The sequence below is a fragment of the Parambassis ranga genome, chromosome 6 (assembly GCF_900634625.1).
Source record: "Parambassis ranga chromosome 6, fParRan2.1, whole genome shotgun sequence".
Taxonomy (NCBI): Eukaryota; Metazoa; Chordata; class Actinopteri; family Ambassidae; genus Parambassis; species Parambassis ranga.
This window is the reverse complement of record NC_041027.1, coordinates 2781277-2796715: the sequence shown is the minus strand read 5'-3', so window position 1 is coordinate 2796715 and position 15439 is coordinate 2781277. Positions and strand designations below refer to the sequence as shown.

Here is a 15439-nt window from a genome sequence, read left to right as displayed (position 1 = left end):
TTGCTTTCCAATTGTGAACCCTTTATTGTACTCTACACAGGAGTGCACAGGCCTTACAGAACATGCCCTGCATGCATCATCATTGTCATTATAATCTATGACAAAAATCTGAAATGTACAAAACTACAAATGATAAGTAGTGTAAAAAAGGTAAAAGAAAAATTTCCCTCATGCTATTTATAGTTTAAAAAATGCCCCCCAGTATTCACAGAAATGGCACAAAGGTAAAGGATTATAACATGTTGATAGTGGTAAAGAGAAAATGAAAGGATAGAGGCTGAACAAACACAATCACATCACATCCTGCAGATGTTTCTGTGCATTAATTATCTTTTAAATGCTTGAGCTGACTTTCCAGAAGAGTGGAGGAGAACATGAATACATTTGGGAACACAGAAGGCAAAGCAAAAGAGAAAGAGACAAACAGACTGGATAAACAAAGTGAACGAGAGAGCAAGATAGAGGAGGGAGGGAGCATGAGAAGAGGAGCTGAGTGGGGTTTTAGTGGCTAAATCTAGGTCAGGAGGCGCAACGCCAGCATTGCCCCTCCTCAAAATCCTTCCAACCTCCATTTCTCCTTCCTTCCTTCCCTCGCTCCTCCTTTTCCACAGAAAAAAAATGCTGACAGAGACCCCTCCTCCATTTCTACCTCCCCCTGTTGTCTTTATTTCCCTACTCATCTCATTCTTCCCTCTTACTCACTACCATTTATATATATATAAACTTCTTTTCTGCATTTTTCCCCTGCTCCCACCACCTCCTGCAGCCTGACACTACTAAATCAGCAACATGTGGGCTTAATGGAAACCAGACCCTGACCCATTCTTCTCAGGCCTGCAGGCTTCTCCCTTGTACACTTAATTAGCTTCAACTCTGTTTACCTTTAGCATAAAGAAAGCAGATCCAGAAAGACAGATACTGTTGCTACACAAGTCAGGTTTGGTTGAGATTGCAGAATTTGCAAAAACACTTCTTTGATTATTCTCATAAAAAGGTGAAATAAATCTCAGCACTGGCACCAGTCATATATCAATATGTCTCCGCTGGGATTGTGTTTTTAGTGGTGAAGTCTGAACAGTTGTGGTGGGAGGAGGGGAGGCTGGAGCCTGTGTGTCTGTGACTCAAAAACTCTATGTGCCTTTGTAAGGGTAAATGGTCTCTGTGTGGACATGTATGCTCAAATGAGTGCAGATGTTTTTTTTTAGATCATGTGATGGAGCATGTGTGTGAGAGAGGGCAGACATAATAGGCTCAATGGGAGACGGGCAGTCACGGACACGCAGCTGTCTAACATTCCTGTGCTGGATGGAGGACGAGCTTCATCTGTTTCTGTGTGTGTTTAATAAGCCAAAAGTGTTCTGCTTTGTGCAAACACACTCAGCAGAGAAGCAAAGTCAGCACAATTACAAAAAAAGAAAAGTGCAAATGATCTGTTCTAAACAGAAACAACAACGTTTGTCGAAGCACCTAATTTTCTTATTTGTTCATATGAACACGTAGGGGGCACGTAGGGGACACGTATTGATTTTAAGCCCTTATGTTTTATGTATGTACACTATGTGTGCTTGTTTATGTGCTCTGTTGACTTTGTCTGCATTTTAACTACTAATCAAGTCACTCCAATGTCCCTCCTTGGTCCAATTAAAACTGAAAGAAACAGAGATTCCTGGTGTGCCTTTTGTCTTTTGCAGTACCATAAATCTGAAGTGAAGTATTTTGCATATTTTGATAAAAAAAGAAACAGACATTGGAAGGCACAAAGAAACTTCTGGGCCAAAGTTGAGGCCAGAATGAGGGATAGTGTAGCTCCACAGGTACTAACTTTACTATTTTTTATCATTTCACAGGAGCAATTAAAGTCACCCATCATCAGCTTCTGAAACTTTCCCCCACGCCATGAGCAACAACAAATAATGGCAGCAACTGCACCAGCCCAATGATGAATACCCGTTCTATCTCTTCTAATTCTGCGTGTCACACCCAGTCCTGCAGCGAGCGCTTGCAGTGCACCAAGGCCCTTGGCGTCTCTTTGTTTTGCAGAGTCCTGAGGATGGCGTAGATTAGGACGAGGATGCACAGGATGAGCACCAGAGGGACAGTCACCATGATCAGCGTCATGACCTTCGATTCATTGTCAGCCAATGTGACTACCACGTTTACCTCTTTGTCCTCCTCTCCCTCTGTGCTGTCAGGCTTAGCGGTCCTGTCTTCCTCTGAATCTTTGTCCTGGCCCCTATCCGGCTCTTTGTGCTCGTCTTTGCCTCGGTCTGAGGGGTTGACCGGTTTATCCTCTGGCTGTGCCTCAGTGTCTGTGTCGGGCTTGGGGTCGGGGACTCCTACACAGCCCATGAAATCTTTTAGGATGGAGCGAGGGTAGCCTTTGTCTGCTTCTGATTTGTGGTTGTCAAACCTCCAGTAATTAGTGCCTTTGTAGAAATAGGTGTATGCTGCAAGAGAGGAGGATAACTTTAGTCATGCAGTTTGGGACACTCAGACCAACCTTTGCTAGCAGTTTTCCTCAGCTGCCCATCTTTATGCTAAGCTGAATGAACTGGGTGCAGCTAGCCATTAGCTTTATATCAGTCATCTGACTTATCTAACTCTTCAGAAAGTAACAGATAACCTTTCCTTTTTAACCTTCCTCATTTATGTTACCATTATTTTTGACAGGGTAAAACTAGGGTCAGTTTTTACACAAACACGAAGGAATGTTTCTTTAGGGAGTAGTTAAGCTTTCACACACTCCTCAACATGAACAACATTCGTGCAGTCTTTTCTTGGGCCAGACCTGATGCTGGTGATTATTGTACCATATTTAACATAAATTTGTCAACAGGAAACAATAAAGCAATAAATCCATATGATGCCTCAAAGAGAACCACATGCAATCTACTTGGGATAGATTTCTGGGTGTAAATGTGGCTCTGTAGTGGAAACCAGGCTGCTGGCAGAGACATTAGACTAACTAGGGTGGAGATGAGATCTGACTGTTACTGAGTGCATTTCGAGCAGCTCTGCCACAAATCTAATTTCCAAAGGAAGGACGGGCCAACCCTCAAACCAGAGCTCTCATTCCTGTCCCTCTATTCTCTCTCACATCCCCGCACCCTTCTCTCTGCTCTGTTTGCTCCAGCCTAACCAGCCTTCACAGTATTATTTTCCCTCTGTCTTTTACACACCCCATTTCACCCCTTTAACCTTCCATTCCTTCCCTCGCTCCCCCTTTTCTCTCTCTTCTCCTGGTTGCAGTGTACAGCTTTTGGCATTTTTTGTAATTCTCATAAAGCAAATGCTGCTCTGATGTTTCTTTTCCTTAAATACAAACTGTAAATTGCCCAATTTAAAGTGATTACTTACCACCATCATCACTGAGGAAGGCTCCTTTAGGGGAGGAAGGGATCCTGCCCCATCTGCTAATTGGTTTAGGGAAGTCACGGTCCATAGTCCGGCTCTCCTCGTTGTATCTCCAGTATCTGCACACAACCAGTAAAGCACATTAAATTCTTATGAACCAACAATAAAAATGATAAGTCATAATTTATCATATGAATATGTCTGGATTATACCTGTCGCCTGTGAAGAAGTATGTGTGCCCGTTGGGCTCCCACCAGATAGCTGTGTCGATCTTGTGAGCAGGAACTCCACGTCCATACTGATGTAAGGGCTGTGGGTACCCTGGCAGAACATCAGCCTCCCTGAACACCCAGTATTTATCATCTGTAGGGACAGTGGGGCATTTATTTGTCTGATAACAACTGATAATGTTGAAAAAAAATAACAAAGAATATGAAGGAAAGAAGAGAAGAGAGGAAAAAGCAGGGGCAGATGTGGAGAATGTGATGGCCAGAACACATGGTAAATGTCATGGGGTTTACCCACTCCAATGAAAAAAAGGTAGAAAGGACAGGCAAGCCAGAAATGGTAGGCATAACATGAAGTTTCCATTATTTCCTTATGTGAAAGCCAAATTCTCCCCTAATCCTAACATTTGAACACAATTTCAGCCTCTTTCCAGTCCTCCTGCCAGGGCACCGCAGCACTGCAACATACAGTACTGAAGTGTAATGAAGTGTGTGCTAATAGAGTACACATACTTCAAAAAGCAGCTCACTCGGGACCCACTGTTCCAAAATGATGTATGTTTATTTGCATAGAAAGTGGGGGAGTGTGATCTGCATTCTAACAGCAGGTGTGAACAGGGAACTTTTCAAAATACGTTCAAAAAAAAAAATCACCTTGAGAAAGATTGTGACTAAACAACAAGAACAAGGACAACAGCTCTGTGTATAGAATCAATAAAAAGCTCCAGAAATCCTGAAAATTGTGTGAATCATGAATGAATCATTGCATGGCTTCACTGTAAAAGAGCAGCTGTTTACATCTGCAGAAAAGGCTGATGCAATCCTTCACCTCTCCCATGAGGCTCAGCTGGAGCCGTACTGGGCCAACAACAGCTGCCACGCTACTCAGGCCGTGTTCGAGACACCCAAAGAACTCATAAACAGCATTAACACACGCTGTGACGCAATTGTACGCACAAACACAATATATATATTTGCAGCGAGTCATTTGGCTAAAGGGAGCCATTTCCCTTTCTGCTAATGTGTTTTAGATACAGAATTGTAGCTATCTCCTTGTTAATCATGCGGTGTGGGGGAAAATGCTGACCAATTTTAATCAAAGCACAAATTTGCGTTTTACTCCCATTTTTGTGTTTATAGAGCACTAAACTGCTGTGAAAAAGAAAGGAAACAAGCTGGGTGTCATGCCCTGAAGCAAGGAACGATGTTTACCATCCTCTTCCAGGAATGTTTTGACATAACTCATCACACACAGGGCTACGTGGGTGGTTTAGTGAGGATTGTTACCTTTAAAAAAGACAAATTTGCCATCGTGGCGTTCGTAGGCAGCATCAATATCATTGGGAAGACCGTTCCAGAAGACAGATATCGGCATGGGGTAGTTATCCAGGACCCGGTTCCTGCGCACCCGCCAGAACCAGCGACCCTGCACAACAAGGACAATCATGACATGTGTGCATCATCAGAATTATTTATAGTTTACATCACAGATTTATCATTCACCTTGAAAACAAACATTTCCCCCCTCAGCAGGGTTACTGTGTCAAAGTCCCCATCACAAATGTTGGGAGCCTGGTTGTCCGGCAGCTTTGGAGGTCGAGGAGGAGCAGGGGGCCTGGGAGGAGGCTGGGAAGGGGGAACATCTTTTCTCACAGGCGGGGTCACTGGTTCGGGCTTAGGCTGGGAGTCTGTGGGGGTGGAGGTGGAGGTGGGGAGGGTGGGAGGAAAGGTAGGACTGGGGCTTGGCTCCGGTTGAGCTGGTGAATCTAGGCTGCCATCAGTCGTGTCAGGTGATTTGGGAGCAGGGTCGGTGGGAGAGGAGGAGGTGGGTTTGTCTTCAGGTGGAGAAAGGGAGGTGAGGTGGTTAGGTTGTTCATCAGGGGCGGGAGAAGAAGTGGGGGAGGCTTTGGTGACCAGAGGAGGACCTGCAAAAGAAAAGACAAAAGACTTCATTTCAAACGGAAAAAAACTCCTTCCATCTAAATGAATGAATTCCTGCAGGCTGTGGGGCATCAGATATTATTAGTTACTAATGCTCCCTTTTCACTCACAGAATCCTCTCTGTCCACAAGTATTTTCCATTTTGTGCTGTGGCAATAAGCTCACTTGACTGATTGTCTCTGTGCTGCTGCTCTTTGGAAAAAAATGCCCTTTTCTGTTGCTAAGAGAGGAAAACACACAGATACAGACTGTTATGTAAGATGTATGGACAGCTGATGGGATTAAAGATGTATTGAGTTACACTGAGCCAAAAATACACAGAGGCCAGTGTGGGTCAGGCTGTGCTATCATTGTATGGAGAGGAGCTTTTCACCTGTAACCCAGTTTATGGACAGTAAATTGAGTCTTCGAGGTATTGAAGCAGCACAAGGAGCTTCTGTGCTCACCTTATTACTTCATCCAGCTTATTTCTAAGAAAACTAATTATTACTGGTTTTCTTGTATTAGTTAGGATCATTAGCCATTGATAGGATCAATATCTTTAAAATACTGCGGCCACATACACTGGATTTGAATGCAATGCTCTCTCTATAACCAACATGCCCACACACAAAATGGGATTTGTTAGATAACAAAGCCATCCATTCTGTCTGAAAATGATGAGAACATTGTATCGGTATGCAGACATGCTGCTGTGAGTGACATCTGTGTGTGTTCACAATACTTCCTTACAAGGCTGATTATCTACCCTTCCACAAAGATCCAGATGTGATACATGCATGATAAACCCTCTGATCACATCAGAGAATTTGTACTCCAACCCCACTGTGATTTCAGAATTTAAGCATCATAAACATGAAGATAAATCATCAAGAACTTGGCGTGCACTGTTGTTTTGCAGTGTGACTCCTGCACACTCTGCTCAAGCAGGCTGAAGACAATAAAAATACTTGGGACCATATTTTCCTAGTAATTACATTCCTGAACAAGTAATCTAAACTTAGGATGCTTTATCCATTCTCACCGTATATGTACTGTATTCCTCTGATGTCGTCCTCGTGCAGTGTGAAGTTTTCTGTGTGCGTCCACTGATAGAAAGGAGCCATGGTGGCACGGGGGTCATCTGAATGTTCCAGACCCAGAGCATGACCAAGCTCATGGACTGCAACCAGGAAAAGGTCTATACCTACAAGATAAGTGAGGCACACAATGTTTAATATTTGTAACACACAATACAGGAATATACAAACATGTATACAGAAACATACACAGGCATTGTGACTAATAGGGGAACAAGGTACAACAAATCCAACCTTCTGGGTTTTGGTTGTCCAGTGTCCATGGCTCATCTGCATCAAAGTGTGTATCCCCACCTATTCCCGGTCCTGGATAGTAGGCGTGTGCCAGCGACCCGCCCTCACCATCAAACAGTGACATATCACCATGGAAACCAGAGGCAAACAACAGCAGGATGTCAGCAAGTTGTGCCTGGCTGCTGTTGTTTTCAGCAGGTAGCTCCTCAAAGGTGAGCGGTGTGACCTGTCTCCACACATCAAAGGCCTTTCGGATAGCATCATACGTGTGCTCCTCTCCCAGCGAGGATGGGATGTGTTGGTTCATTATGCTGAAAACAGAAGAGAGAGTGCATTAGAGCGCTGCTGTGTCAAACACACTGCTTTTATTTCTGTATTTCTGCGCTGTGAACCTGTAAGTGATGTGGTCTTTGTCCCACTGCTGCCCGGTAAGAGTGTAACGTTTCTTTCTCGCTCCATCAACCAGCTCCTCTGGTTTTCTGTCAGGGAGGCCACAGCGCGGCCGACGCATGGCCCTGCACAACCACACACACATACACACACACTTATAGACTGTTTAATTTAACATTTCTCTTTTATGCAAACTAAAACAGTGCTTATTGCTTATCTGCCACCAATGAACTGAATATTGAAGACTGTGTTTAAGGATGACATCATTGCGGTGGCTGCATCCACCTTACTTAGAAGTACGAACCCAATGACCCAATTTTAATATTAAACATTGGCCCTGATATTGGCTGGATTGATATTAGATTGGCAGCTACTGTGATGTCTGCAAAGGAAATTGTATCAGATTGGTATGTGTAGCCCAGGAAGAGTATGGCATATGAATGCATATTATGTGTGTGAGTTTTATGAAAATATAAAAAACTGTATTAACCATAATGCTACACTACTATTGTAGAATAATATTGTTGAACATGCATAGTGTGTTGTGGGTCGTAACAGAATATAGCATTAGTAAAAATGAACTAGAGTAGAGACAGTGAAACATTTTCAGTCAGTGGTTATAACAACACATTATTTTGGAAACATCATGGTGTGTTGAGGAAAAGCCAGGAGTTGATTACTCCAGGATGTGTGGTTGCTGAGTTGGGGTTAGTTGTCCTAATTTCTTAAATGACAAACCAAAACTGGACCAACTTTCATTTCTTCAATACCATAAAATGTGACAGTGCAAGTAAACAAAAAGAACCCCTACATGCTCATAAACGCCGGACAACATGCCAGGATTCACTTTGTGGTCACTGCACACAAATGTTTTCTTACGCTGCCTGTCTGTCAGACAGGAACTTACGCCACAGTAGCAGGGTCCATCTCGCCAGTCACCTCCAGCCCGTAGAAACGCTGCATGTCACTTATGGCTTTGGACAGAATCTGAGCCGACTGCATGGTGGACATCTGTCTGCTGGCCTGGGACAGATAGCCGAACTTACGGAGCCAAGCCTGTGAGGAAATAAACAACAGGTTTCTGTTAGTCAGCAAAACAGTGTGTATGTTTATATGTGGGTGACAGTGACAGTTGGTAGGAGAGGCTGTCATGGTAATCCAGGAATAAGTCGATGTCTAATGAGCAGAGAAAGTATCTGAGGAGTTAAAAGAGAAAGCAGATATATAACCCAGATGGTTTGCATTAACATTACGACATTCCTGCTCTTTCATTCCTGCACTGACAGCCAAGATGAGGAGAGGAGAAAATGGAAACAGGAAAACGAAGAGTCTTGACAATACTTAAAATGTATGTCAGAGCAGCAAACACACAGCTCTGCATGTGTGCACCTCTGGTTGACAGGGACACATGTCATAATTTGTTTCATATGTGCTGGAAAAGAATCAGAGCTTGTAAAGCCACGTTGTCAAGAGGACAGCTCCAGAGGAGGAAAAAAAACTTCTGTTACGTGTTAAGTTCTGTCTATAAAGAAGAAGCAAAACACCACCACAGGTGTTTTTTCCCCTTTTTATTGTAGCATAGTGAGACAAGTCACAGCCTATGTGATGTCAGAGTGTGTTTATGCCCACTGGTATCTAATCAAATGTGCATGTGACTACATGTATAACAGAACTGTCCTGTGAGCTCATAGATATAGTGACAGATACACTGGCAGACAGACAGATGCACTCTGTCCATGTGTGCGCCATGTGTGCAGCGCTGCTATTTGGAAAGAGGGCCGGAGGTCAGCTGACCTCCCCGCAGCACCAGCCCACTTGGTGTTTTGAACTTGCCTTGTTTGTGAAAAGCTGAATATCAAAGAAAAGCTTTTCACAAACAATGGTGTCGTTAATGCAAGATGTAAAAAGCCAGATTAGCGCATTATGCTGGATAATCTGTGGTATACCGAGCATTATGGTACCTCAGCGCTGAAGCCGTCTTCCTCTGGAACATCTGCCACAGTGCTGCACAACACCAGAGAGAAAAAGGACGCTGATGTTATGGTGATGATGAGGAGGAGGAGGATGTGTGTCCAGAGTTGTTGGGATGCCATCTTCCTCCTTGATCTGCTGCCTGTATATTGTCTCCAGATGAAGGTGAATAAAAAGTAAACCACGACTCTTCCTTCCACAGGTTATGTTCTGATCAAGTGCTGTGGGTTTATTCTCTTGGCCTCCTCTTATACATTTAAACACGATCAGCTCCGCAGCGAGTCGGCTATAGGCTCATTTTTGAAGTTGACAACGCGAAAAAACTGAAACAAAATGAAAAAAGTGTTAGCGGACCATTAGAAGGCAGACCAATCTAGCCCGGGACAGCAGCCTCATGGCTCATGCAAGCGTTCATTCGGCTCTCTCTTATATCCGTGCAGCTAAAGCAGCATCCAGCGGGCAAACGATGAAGTCCTCGCCCCCTTCCCGACGTCCGCAATGGCTGAGCAGCAGCAATGGATCCAACCAGATATCCTGCAGCTACACTCCTTTTGCAAACTGAAGCATCCGAGCACACGAAACGCTGACAAAAAGTGCCGCAAAAGTTCCCAAAATTAGTGAAAAACGCACCTTACAGACACATACCATCTGAACTTAAAAATGTGCTTTTAGTGCGCGAGTGGACGCCTTCAATGTTTAACAAAGAGAGGGGGAAAGTATGTCAGCCCACCATCACACAGCTGTATGTGTGATAAAAGGTTTCTCAATGATTTCCTTCGCAGAGGGCCTCCTTCCTCTTAATAAACCTGACCCACATCAGAAGGCCAGAGAAAGCAGGGGCAGCGCGCCATCTGCTGGGATCTAACAGAACTACACCAAACATTTACACAACTTGAACTTTGCCCTAAAACGTCACACGTGCCACACAGTTATGGCATTTTTTTCACCTTACTGTCTGAGCTTGCTGTATGGACAATAAAATGAGGACAGGAATAAAGAGGACTTGACTTTTTTTACAGTTTTATTAATGCTGGCAAAGCACAGCAGCACTGCTGTCAGTGCTCCTCAGTTTGTGTTAGTCTCTTGCTGCCTGCCTTGGCCACAGTGATGAGGATGATGAGGAAGAAGCCCACTGTCCAGACACCTGCTACTGGCAGCACCACTGCCATCAGTATGTCTGAAACAAACATACAGTATAATTGTATCTACATCGCTGAGGAATCAGGATTTGTGGCCTACAGAGGAAACAGCAGTATAAAGACTGAAGAGCTCACTGGACTGTGATCTGTCTGGCATCTCGATCCTGATGGGTCCATATGATAAGAGGCCCTGGGCAGGATCTGCTGTCATTGCTCCTTTCCTACTGACTAAATTACAGTCCTGAAAAAGAAAACAACAGCTCCTTAGGATAAGTAACAAAATGTTGCTTTCTGACTTCCATGTAAAGAAAGTTTTTGGCATGATTGTTTGTCCTTTAGGCTAATAAATAGGTAAAAGCTCACAGGCGTGCAGGACTGTGGGTCGTCTGGCTCACACAGCTGCACAGTGCAGTGCAGATAGAGGTCGTGGGGTTCTGCTGTGAAGCGAAACATGTCAAAGCTGTAGCGAACAGCTGAGCTTTGTCCGTTAGGTCCAGACTGTCCCTCAGTCATGTTAAAAAAGGAGACTGTTTGGTCGTTCACACACCTGGGTGGAGAGGTGGAAAAAGTGTTTCAAAGTTTGCAGGACAGAAGTAGCTGTAAACACACACAGATGCTCTGACCCATTCTGAAGCAGAGTGTGCACTGATCCCTCTGTAGTGTTCGGCTGGGGAGACTGCGTGGCCCAGCATTCATTAATCATAAGGAGGAAGTAATCTGCAGGCTCGGCCACTGACACCTCGACGTACACCTGCACAGAACACAAAGGGAGTTGCGTTAATATTTGGTTGTGGCTTATGCTCTTATCAAGCTAATTATTCAAAGATCACACTGTTTTTAACATAAGTTTAAGTTTGTAGATACTTCAGTATTTATTATGTGGGTGTGTGTTTGTCCAGATGATGCAGCTGGACAATGAAATGGTTCTTTTTTAGTGTAAAATTTCAAAGATATAATAATCAATAAACAACAGCTTCAGCACTCTCTCCTTCTTGTCATGTCAGGCGCCCTGCTCCTATCCACCCACCTCGTCTCTGAGTTCAATGGTGGGTGCAGAGCTGTAGGCCTTTGTGTATGTGTGGTCTGTGTACAGCTTCATGTCTATGGTGGCATCAAGTTCATTGACACGCATCACTGTCTCACTGGAAAGCAAAGAACATACAAATGTTGATTTCACATGCTGCTAAATAATAATGGAACATTTCATGTTTATTTCTTCTCACCTGGAATAGGGGACGACAGGAAAAGGCAGACTGACTCTTCTGACATATGGATAGACACATGTGAAGTCCATCTTAATGACTGGATTTCTGATTATGTTCCCCATCACCTGAGGGTCTGACAGCAGACTCAGGGAATAGGACATGTGTGTGAAATTAGTCTGCAAGCAAAGAAAAGAAATCAACCTCTGTGTGCTGACATGCATGTTTAAAGTAGTCAAGGATCCAGCTTTACCTTGAGCGGCTTGCCTCCGCAGGTCACATATGTGTCTTTGGATATCTTGGACATGTAGTATGATACGCCGTCAATGACCTCTCTTTGAGCACGACAAGATTTGTTGGGCAAGTGGAGCGACTCCAGCGGGACGTTGTGATACTTGAAAAAATCTTCTATCACTCTGATTGCCATGTAGTCTCTGCCACACATAACTCTAATGTGAGCATCTGTCAGAACAAAGTAGAGTAGAGAAGACCTAGGACTCAACTGAGCTCAGGATCAGAGACACAAGTCAAAGGAGAAGACTGGATTTATTTCTGATCTCATATTCTGACCAGGCATTAAAAAAATAGTATGGCAGATTGTCAATTTTTAGACTGGGTTTTAAGTTAAAGGCCACTTAATCATATGAAAAGAGAGAAGTTAAATCTTGTAATTCTTGAAATGATAGCAAAGTGATTAACAAAGTTTCCTTTTTCCTTTTTGAAAGGTGACACAACCAGCAAAACTCAAATTTAGACTAAAAAAGTCCACCTTTGTCACACCGGTCAGCATAAAATCCAACCGCACACTTGCAGCTTCTCTGGTCTGCAGACAGAAGACATCTTGTGCGGTCAGTGCAGTGCTCCACACTGCAGACTCCTGCAGAAATACAGTAAAGACAAAGACTAACAACTACACAACACAACTGACATTTACAAGTACTTTTTTTCTTTTCACCTTCAACCCTACAGCCTGTGAAGCTGAGGAGAAGCACAAGGACCATGATCAGCTGTAAACAAAAAACAAACAAAAAAACCCACTTTAGTCTTTACATTGTTGCTGATTAAAACAATCATGTTGCCCAACTGAGGGGCCGTTTCAAATGTAAGTTCACACCCACCTTCAAGCCGCCTGGAATCATTTTTGTACAGATATAATTCAATATGTTGGTTTTAAATGTAGAAATGTCTGCAGTCAGACTGAAGGTTCTTCTGAGCTCCTTCCAGCACCTGCAGCTCTAATGAGGAACACCTGTGTTTGTGTTGCTGCTGTTAAAGAGCATAAGGATCCACTCTGTTAGGCTGTGTGCTGTTAAAACATCTTTTAAGGACATGTGATGATTTTATTCTATAGGATTTTAATGCAAATGATTTGAAGGTTAGGTTTGTAAACGATTTTTATGTACTTTTCAGTCTCTTAACCTAATATTGATCAAAGATTAGTGGAAACATAAACATTTTTCCCTAACTCACGTTTAGCATGTGTTGATGTGTTCACCAGAGATTATCAATAAGTCTCCAATACCGCCATAAGCGTCCACCAGGTGTCTCCATTGTCATCCTAGAGTGGTTCAGTGCTTTGTAAACTTCACTACAATACCATCTTTTTTAACAGCTAAAGATGGCGCAATTAGTCTTGATTTATAAACACTCTTGCACCACCCATTACAGTCTCTTAAGGTTTTCTGCATTTATTTAATAGTTATTAAGGGAGAGAGCTGAAAAAAAATAAAGCTGGACTCAAAACTGCAGCATTGCAGTGAGTCCTCAGTAAATGTTGCATCCACCCTACTTAGCTGAGCTGTTTGGGTTAGAAGGTTAGAAGCTCAATTTGGTGTTATATTCGTTTTTGTGACCGTAAAAATAGCTGTGTGCTGACCAAGCTATCACCAGTACTGAAAAGCTACCGGTGAATAGATGTAGACCATTTTTTGTGTCAGCAGGGCAAAACAGAGGGGGCTCTGCCATGATGGGTCTCTGGTACTAAATGACAGTGTCTCCAGGGTAAGCTATAAATGGGTCACTGTACTTCCTACTGTGCCAACTCGTCACACCCGGAGGCTGCAGTCCACATTCTCAGACAGGCAGGCCTCAGTCCTAACTGGGGTGAAGAAAAGCCATCTGCTTTTGATAGGATGGATTAGAAACAGAAACAAAGCTGGTTGAATATGTTTTATTATGTGTACCTTTAAAGCTACAGACTGGCAGTGGGGCTCATGCTGCCAGAGAAATTAACTGATTATCCATTCTTGGTGAGGCAAAATCTCTATACTCTCATGCTGAATAACTGAAATATTCTCCATGAGAAACACGTACACTCTTCAAAACTGTATACATCTCACCTTTAAAAGCGGGGAGCTGCATGGTCCTACTTTAGTTAACCATTTACTGTGAATATTGCGTGAACATGACAATGACAGCACATATTCACAGAGAAACATTGGAAATTTATTAATAAACAATAAAGAAAATGTGTGCTTACAAATTTCAGCAACATTTTTTAAAATGTGCCAGGGCTTGTGAATGCAGCTTGTAATAAACTAGTAGTAATAAACTTAAGTGAAAGCAGAAAATGTGGTCTAAATAGATTCAAATATATTAAATAACAAAACTAATTTTGTGTCTTTTCATTTTACAGAAAAAAACAAATACAAAACAGCATTGGATGTTGATTCTTCATCTCGTCGGCAGTGGTATGGTGCCACCCTGGTGTTGTGAAATAGCCGGGTTATAGGAGGTGTCTGTCATCGGCCTGATTCACAACACCAGCTGCAGCACACACACCTGAGAGAGAGAGAGGCAGGTCTTCTGAAAACACTCGCAAGCACATAATGTGTCTTTGACATTATAAGCCCTGTCTGAACATTTCAAAGTAGATGTAAACATGAGACAAATAGATGGTTGTGTACAACAGCATGGAGAACTTGGCCCGGCTCTGTCTGTGGCCACAGATGAACCCAAACATCTCTTCGCAGTTATGTGGAGCAGCAAAAGACAGAATGAGACTCCATCTGTGTTCTCTCAGGCCAGACTGAAGGACACAGTGTGTGGGCCACAAATTTAACGGGGGCGTTTCAAACAAATCTCAGCTGAACTCACGTTCTAGTGCTCTAAACATCAGACAGGAAATTGATCATTACTTTTGGGGTTTTCAAGGCAGATTGCTTAACTTAAAACTATGTGGTATAAACAATCAGCAAATTTCAACTGGAATTGAGCCTAAATTTTTCCCATAATTCTCTCTAAGGAAAAAATGCATACACACACACAAATCTTGTTACGTTCATAATATTGAACTGAATGGTGCCTCTTGCTCCTTTCAGTCTCATATTATAAAGCCTAGCAAAACTGGTAAAGCATTTTGTGCCCCTTACTTTTGTTAGCCTAGCGATCACCACAGACAGAAATATCCCTTCAGTCCTATTGCTGAGCTCAAGCCAATAACCATCTGCCAGGGGACAGGATGTGTCACAGATACAGGATACAGCCTGCAGCACACAGGAGCGAGGACGACTTGCATGTTACATTTTGCTTTGACTCAAAAGCAAATATCTGTAAAAGGAAGTACCGTATGTAGCTTGTCTAACAAAAAAAGATAAAAGCTGTTTGCTCCTCACTTTTAGTAATTAGAGTGCAGGCTGTTCTCCTAAACCAACTTAAGTGTAAGCAAATTATTTTGTTGGCTGTCCTCTGATTCATCATTTATTCATATAAGTAAATAATAAAACGGAGTACACAAATTAAGACACTAAGAGGGACAATATTTCTTCACACAAATTGCATATGTTAGTATGCCTGTAAAACTTGACACGTTATTGCAGAGCATGAAAAACGTATAACACGGTGAATGTAGAGAAAAGATATAACTATAATACTAATTCTGGAGTAAAGCCACTTCTTCAATT

General features: G+C 42.9%; 2 protein-coding genes across 2 annotated transcripts; both read right to left on the bottom strand.

Moving 5' to 3' along the window:
• Positions 1-9318, bottom strand: LOC114437631 (matrix metalloproteinase-15-like). The gene is made up of 10 exons (XM_028408443.1): positions 9187-9318; positions 8133-8281; positions 7228-7350; positions 6836-7146; positions 6547-6708; positions 5085-5506; positions 4869-5007; positions 3567-3717; positions 3358-3473; positions 1-2447 (listed from the first exon to the last, which is right to left on the bottom strand). The coding sequence occupies exons 1-10, from the start codon at positions 9316-9318 to the stop codon at positions 1975-1977; spliced, it is 2178 nt and encodes a 725-aa protein (XP_028264244.1). The 3' UTR covers positions 1-1974.
• A 933-nt stretch (positions 9319-10251) lies between these two features.
• zpd (zona pellucida glycoprotein d) lies at positions 10252-12753 on the bottom strand. Its single transcript, XM_028408465.1, has 10 exons — positions 12656-12753; positions 12493-12544; positions 12307-12414; positions 11791-11999; positions 11559-11716; positions 11363-11477; positions 10959-11086; positions 10699-10882; positions 10471-10576; positions 10252-10373 (listed from the first exon to the last, which is right to left on the bottom strand). Exons 1-10 carry the CDS (start codon positions 12674-12676, stop codon positions 10252-10254), a joined length of 1203 nt encoding a protein of 400 aa, XP_028264266.1. The 5' UTR covers positions 12677-12753.
• Between the last annotated feature and the right edge of the window lie 2686 nt (positions 12754-15439).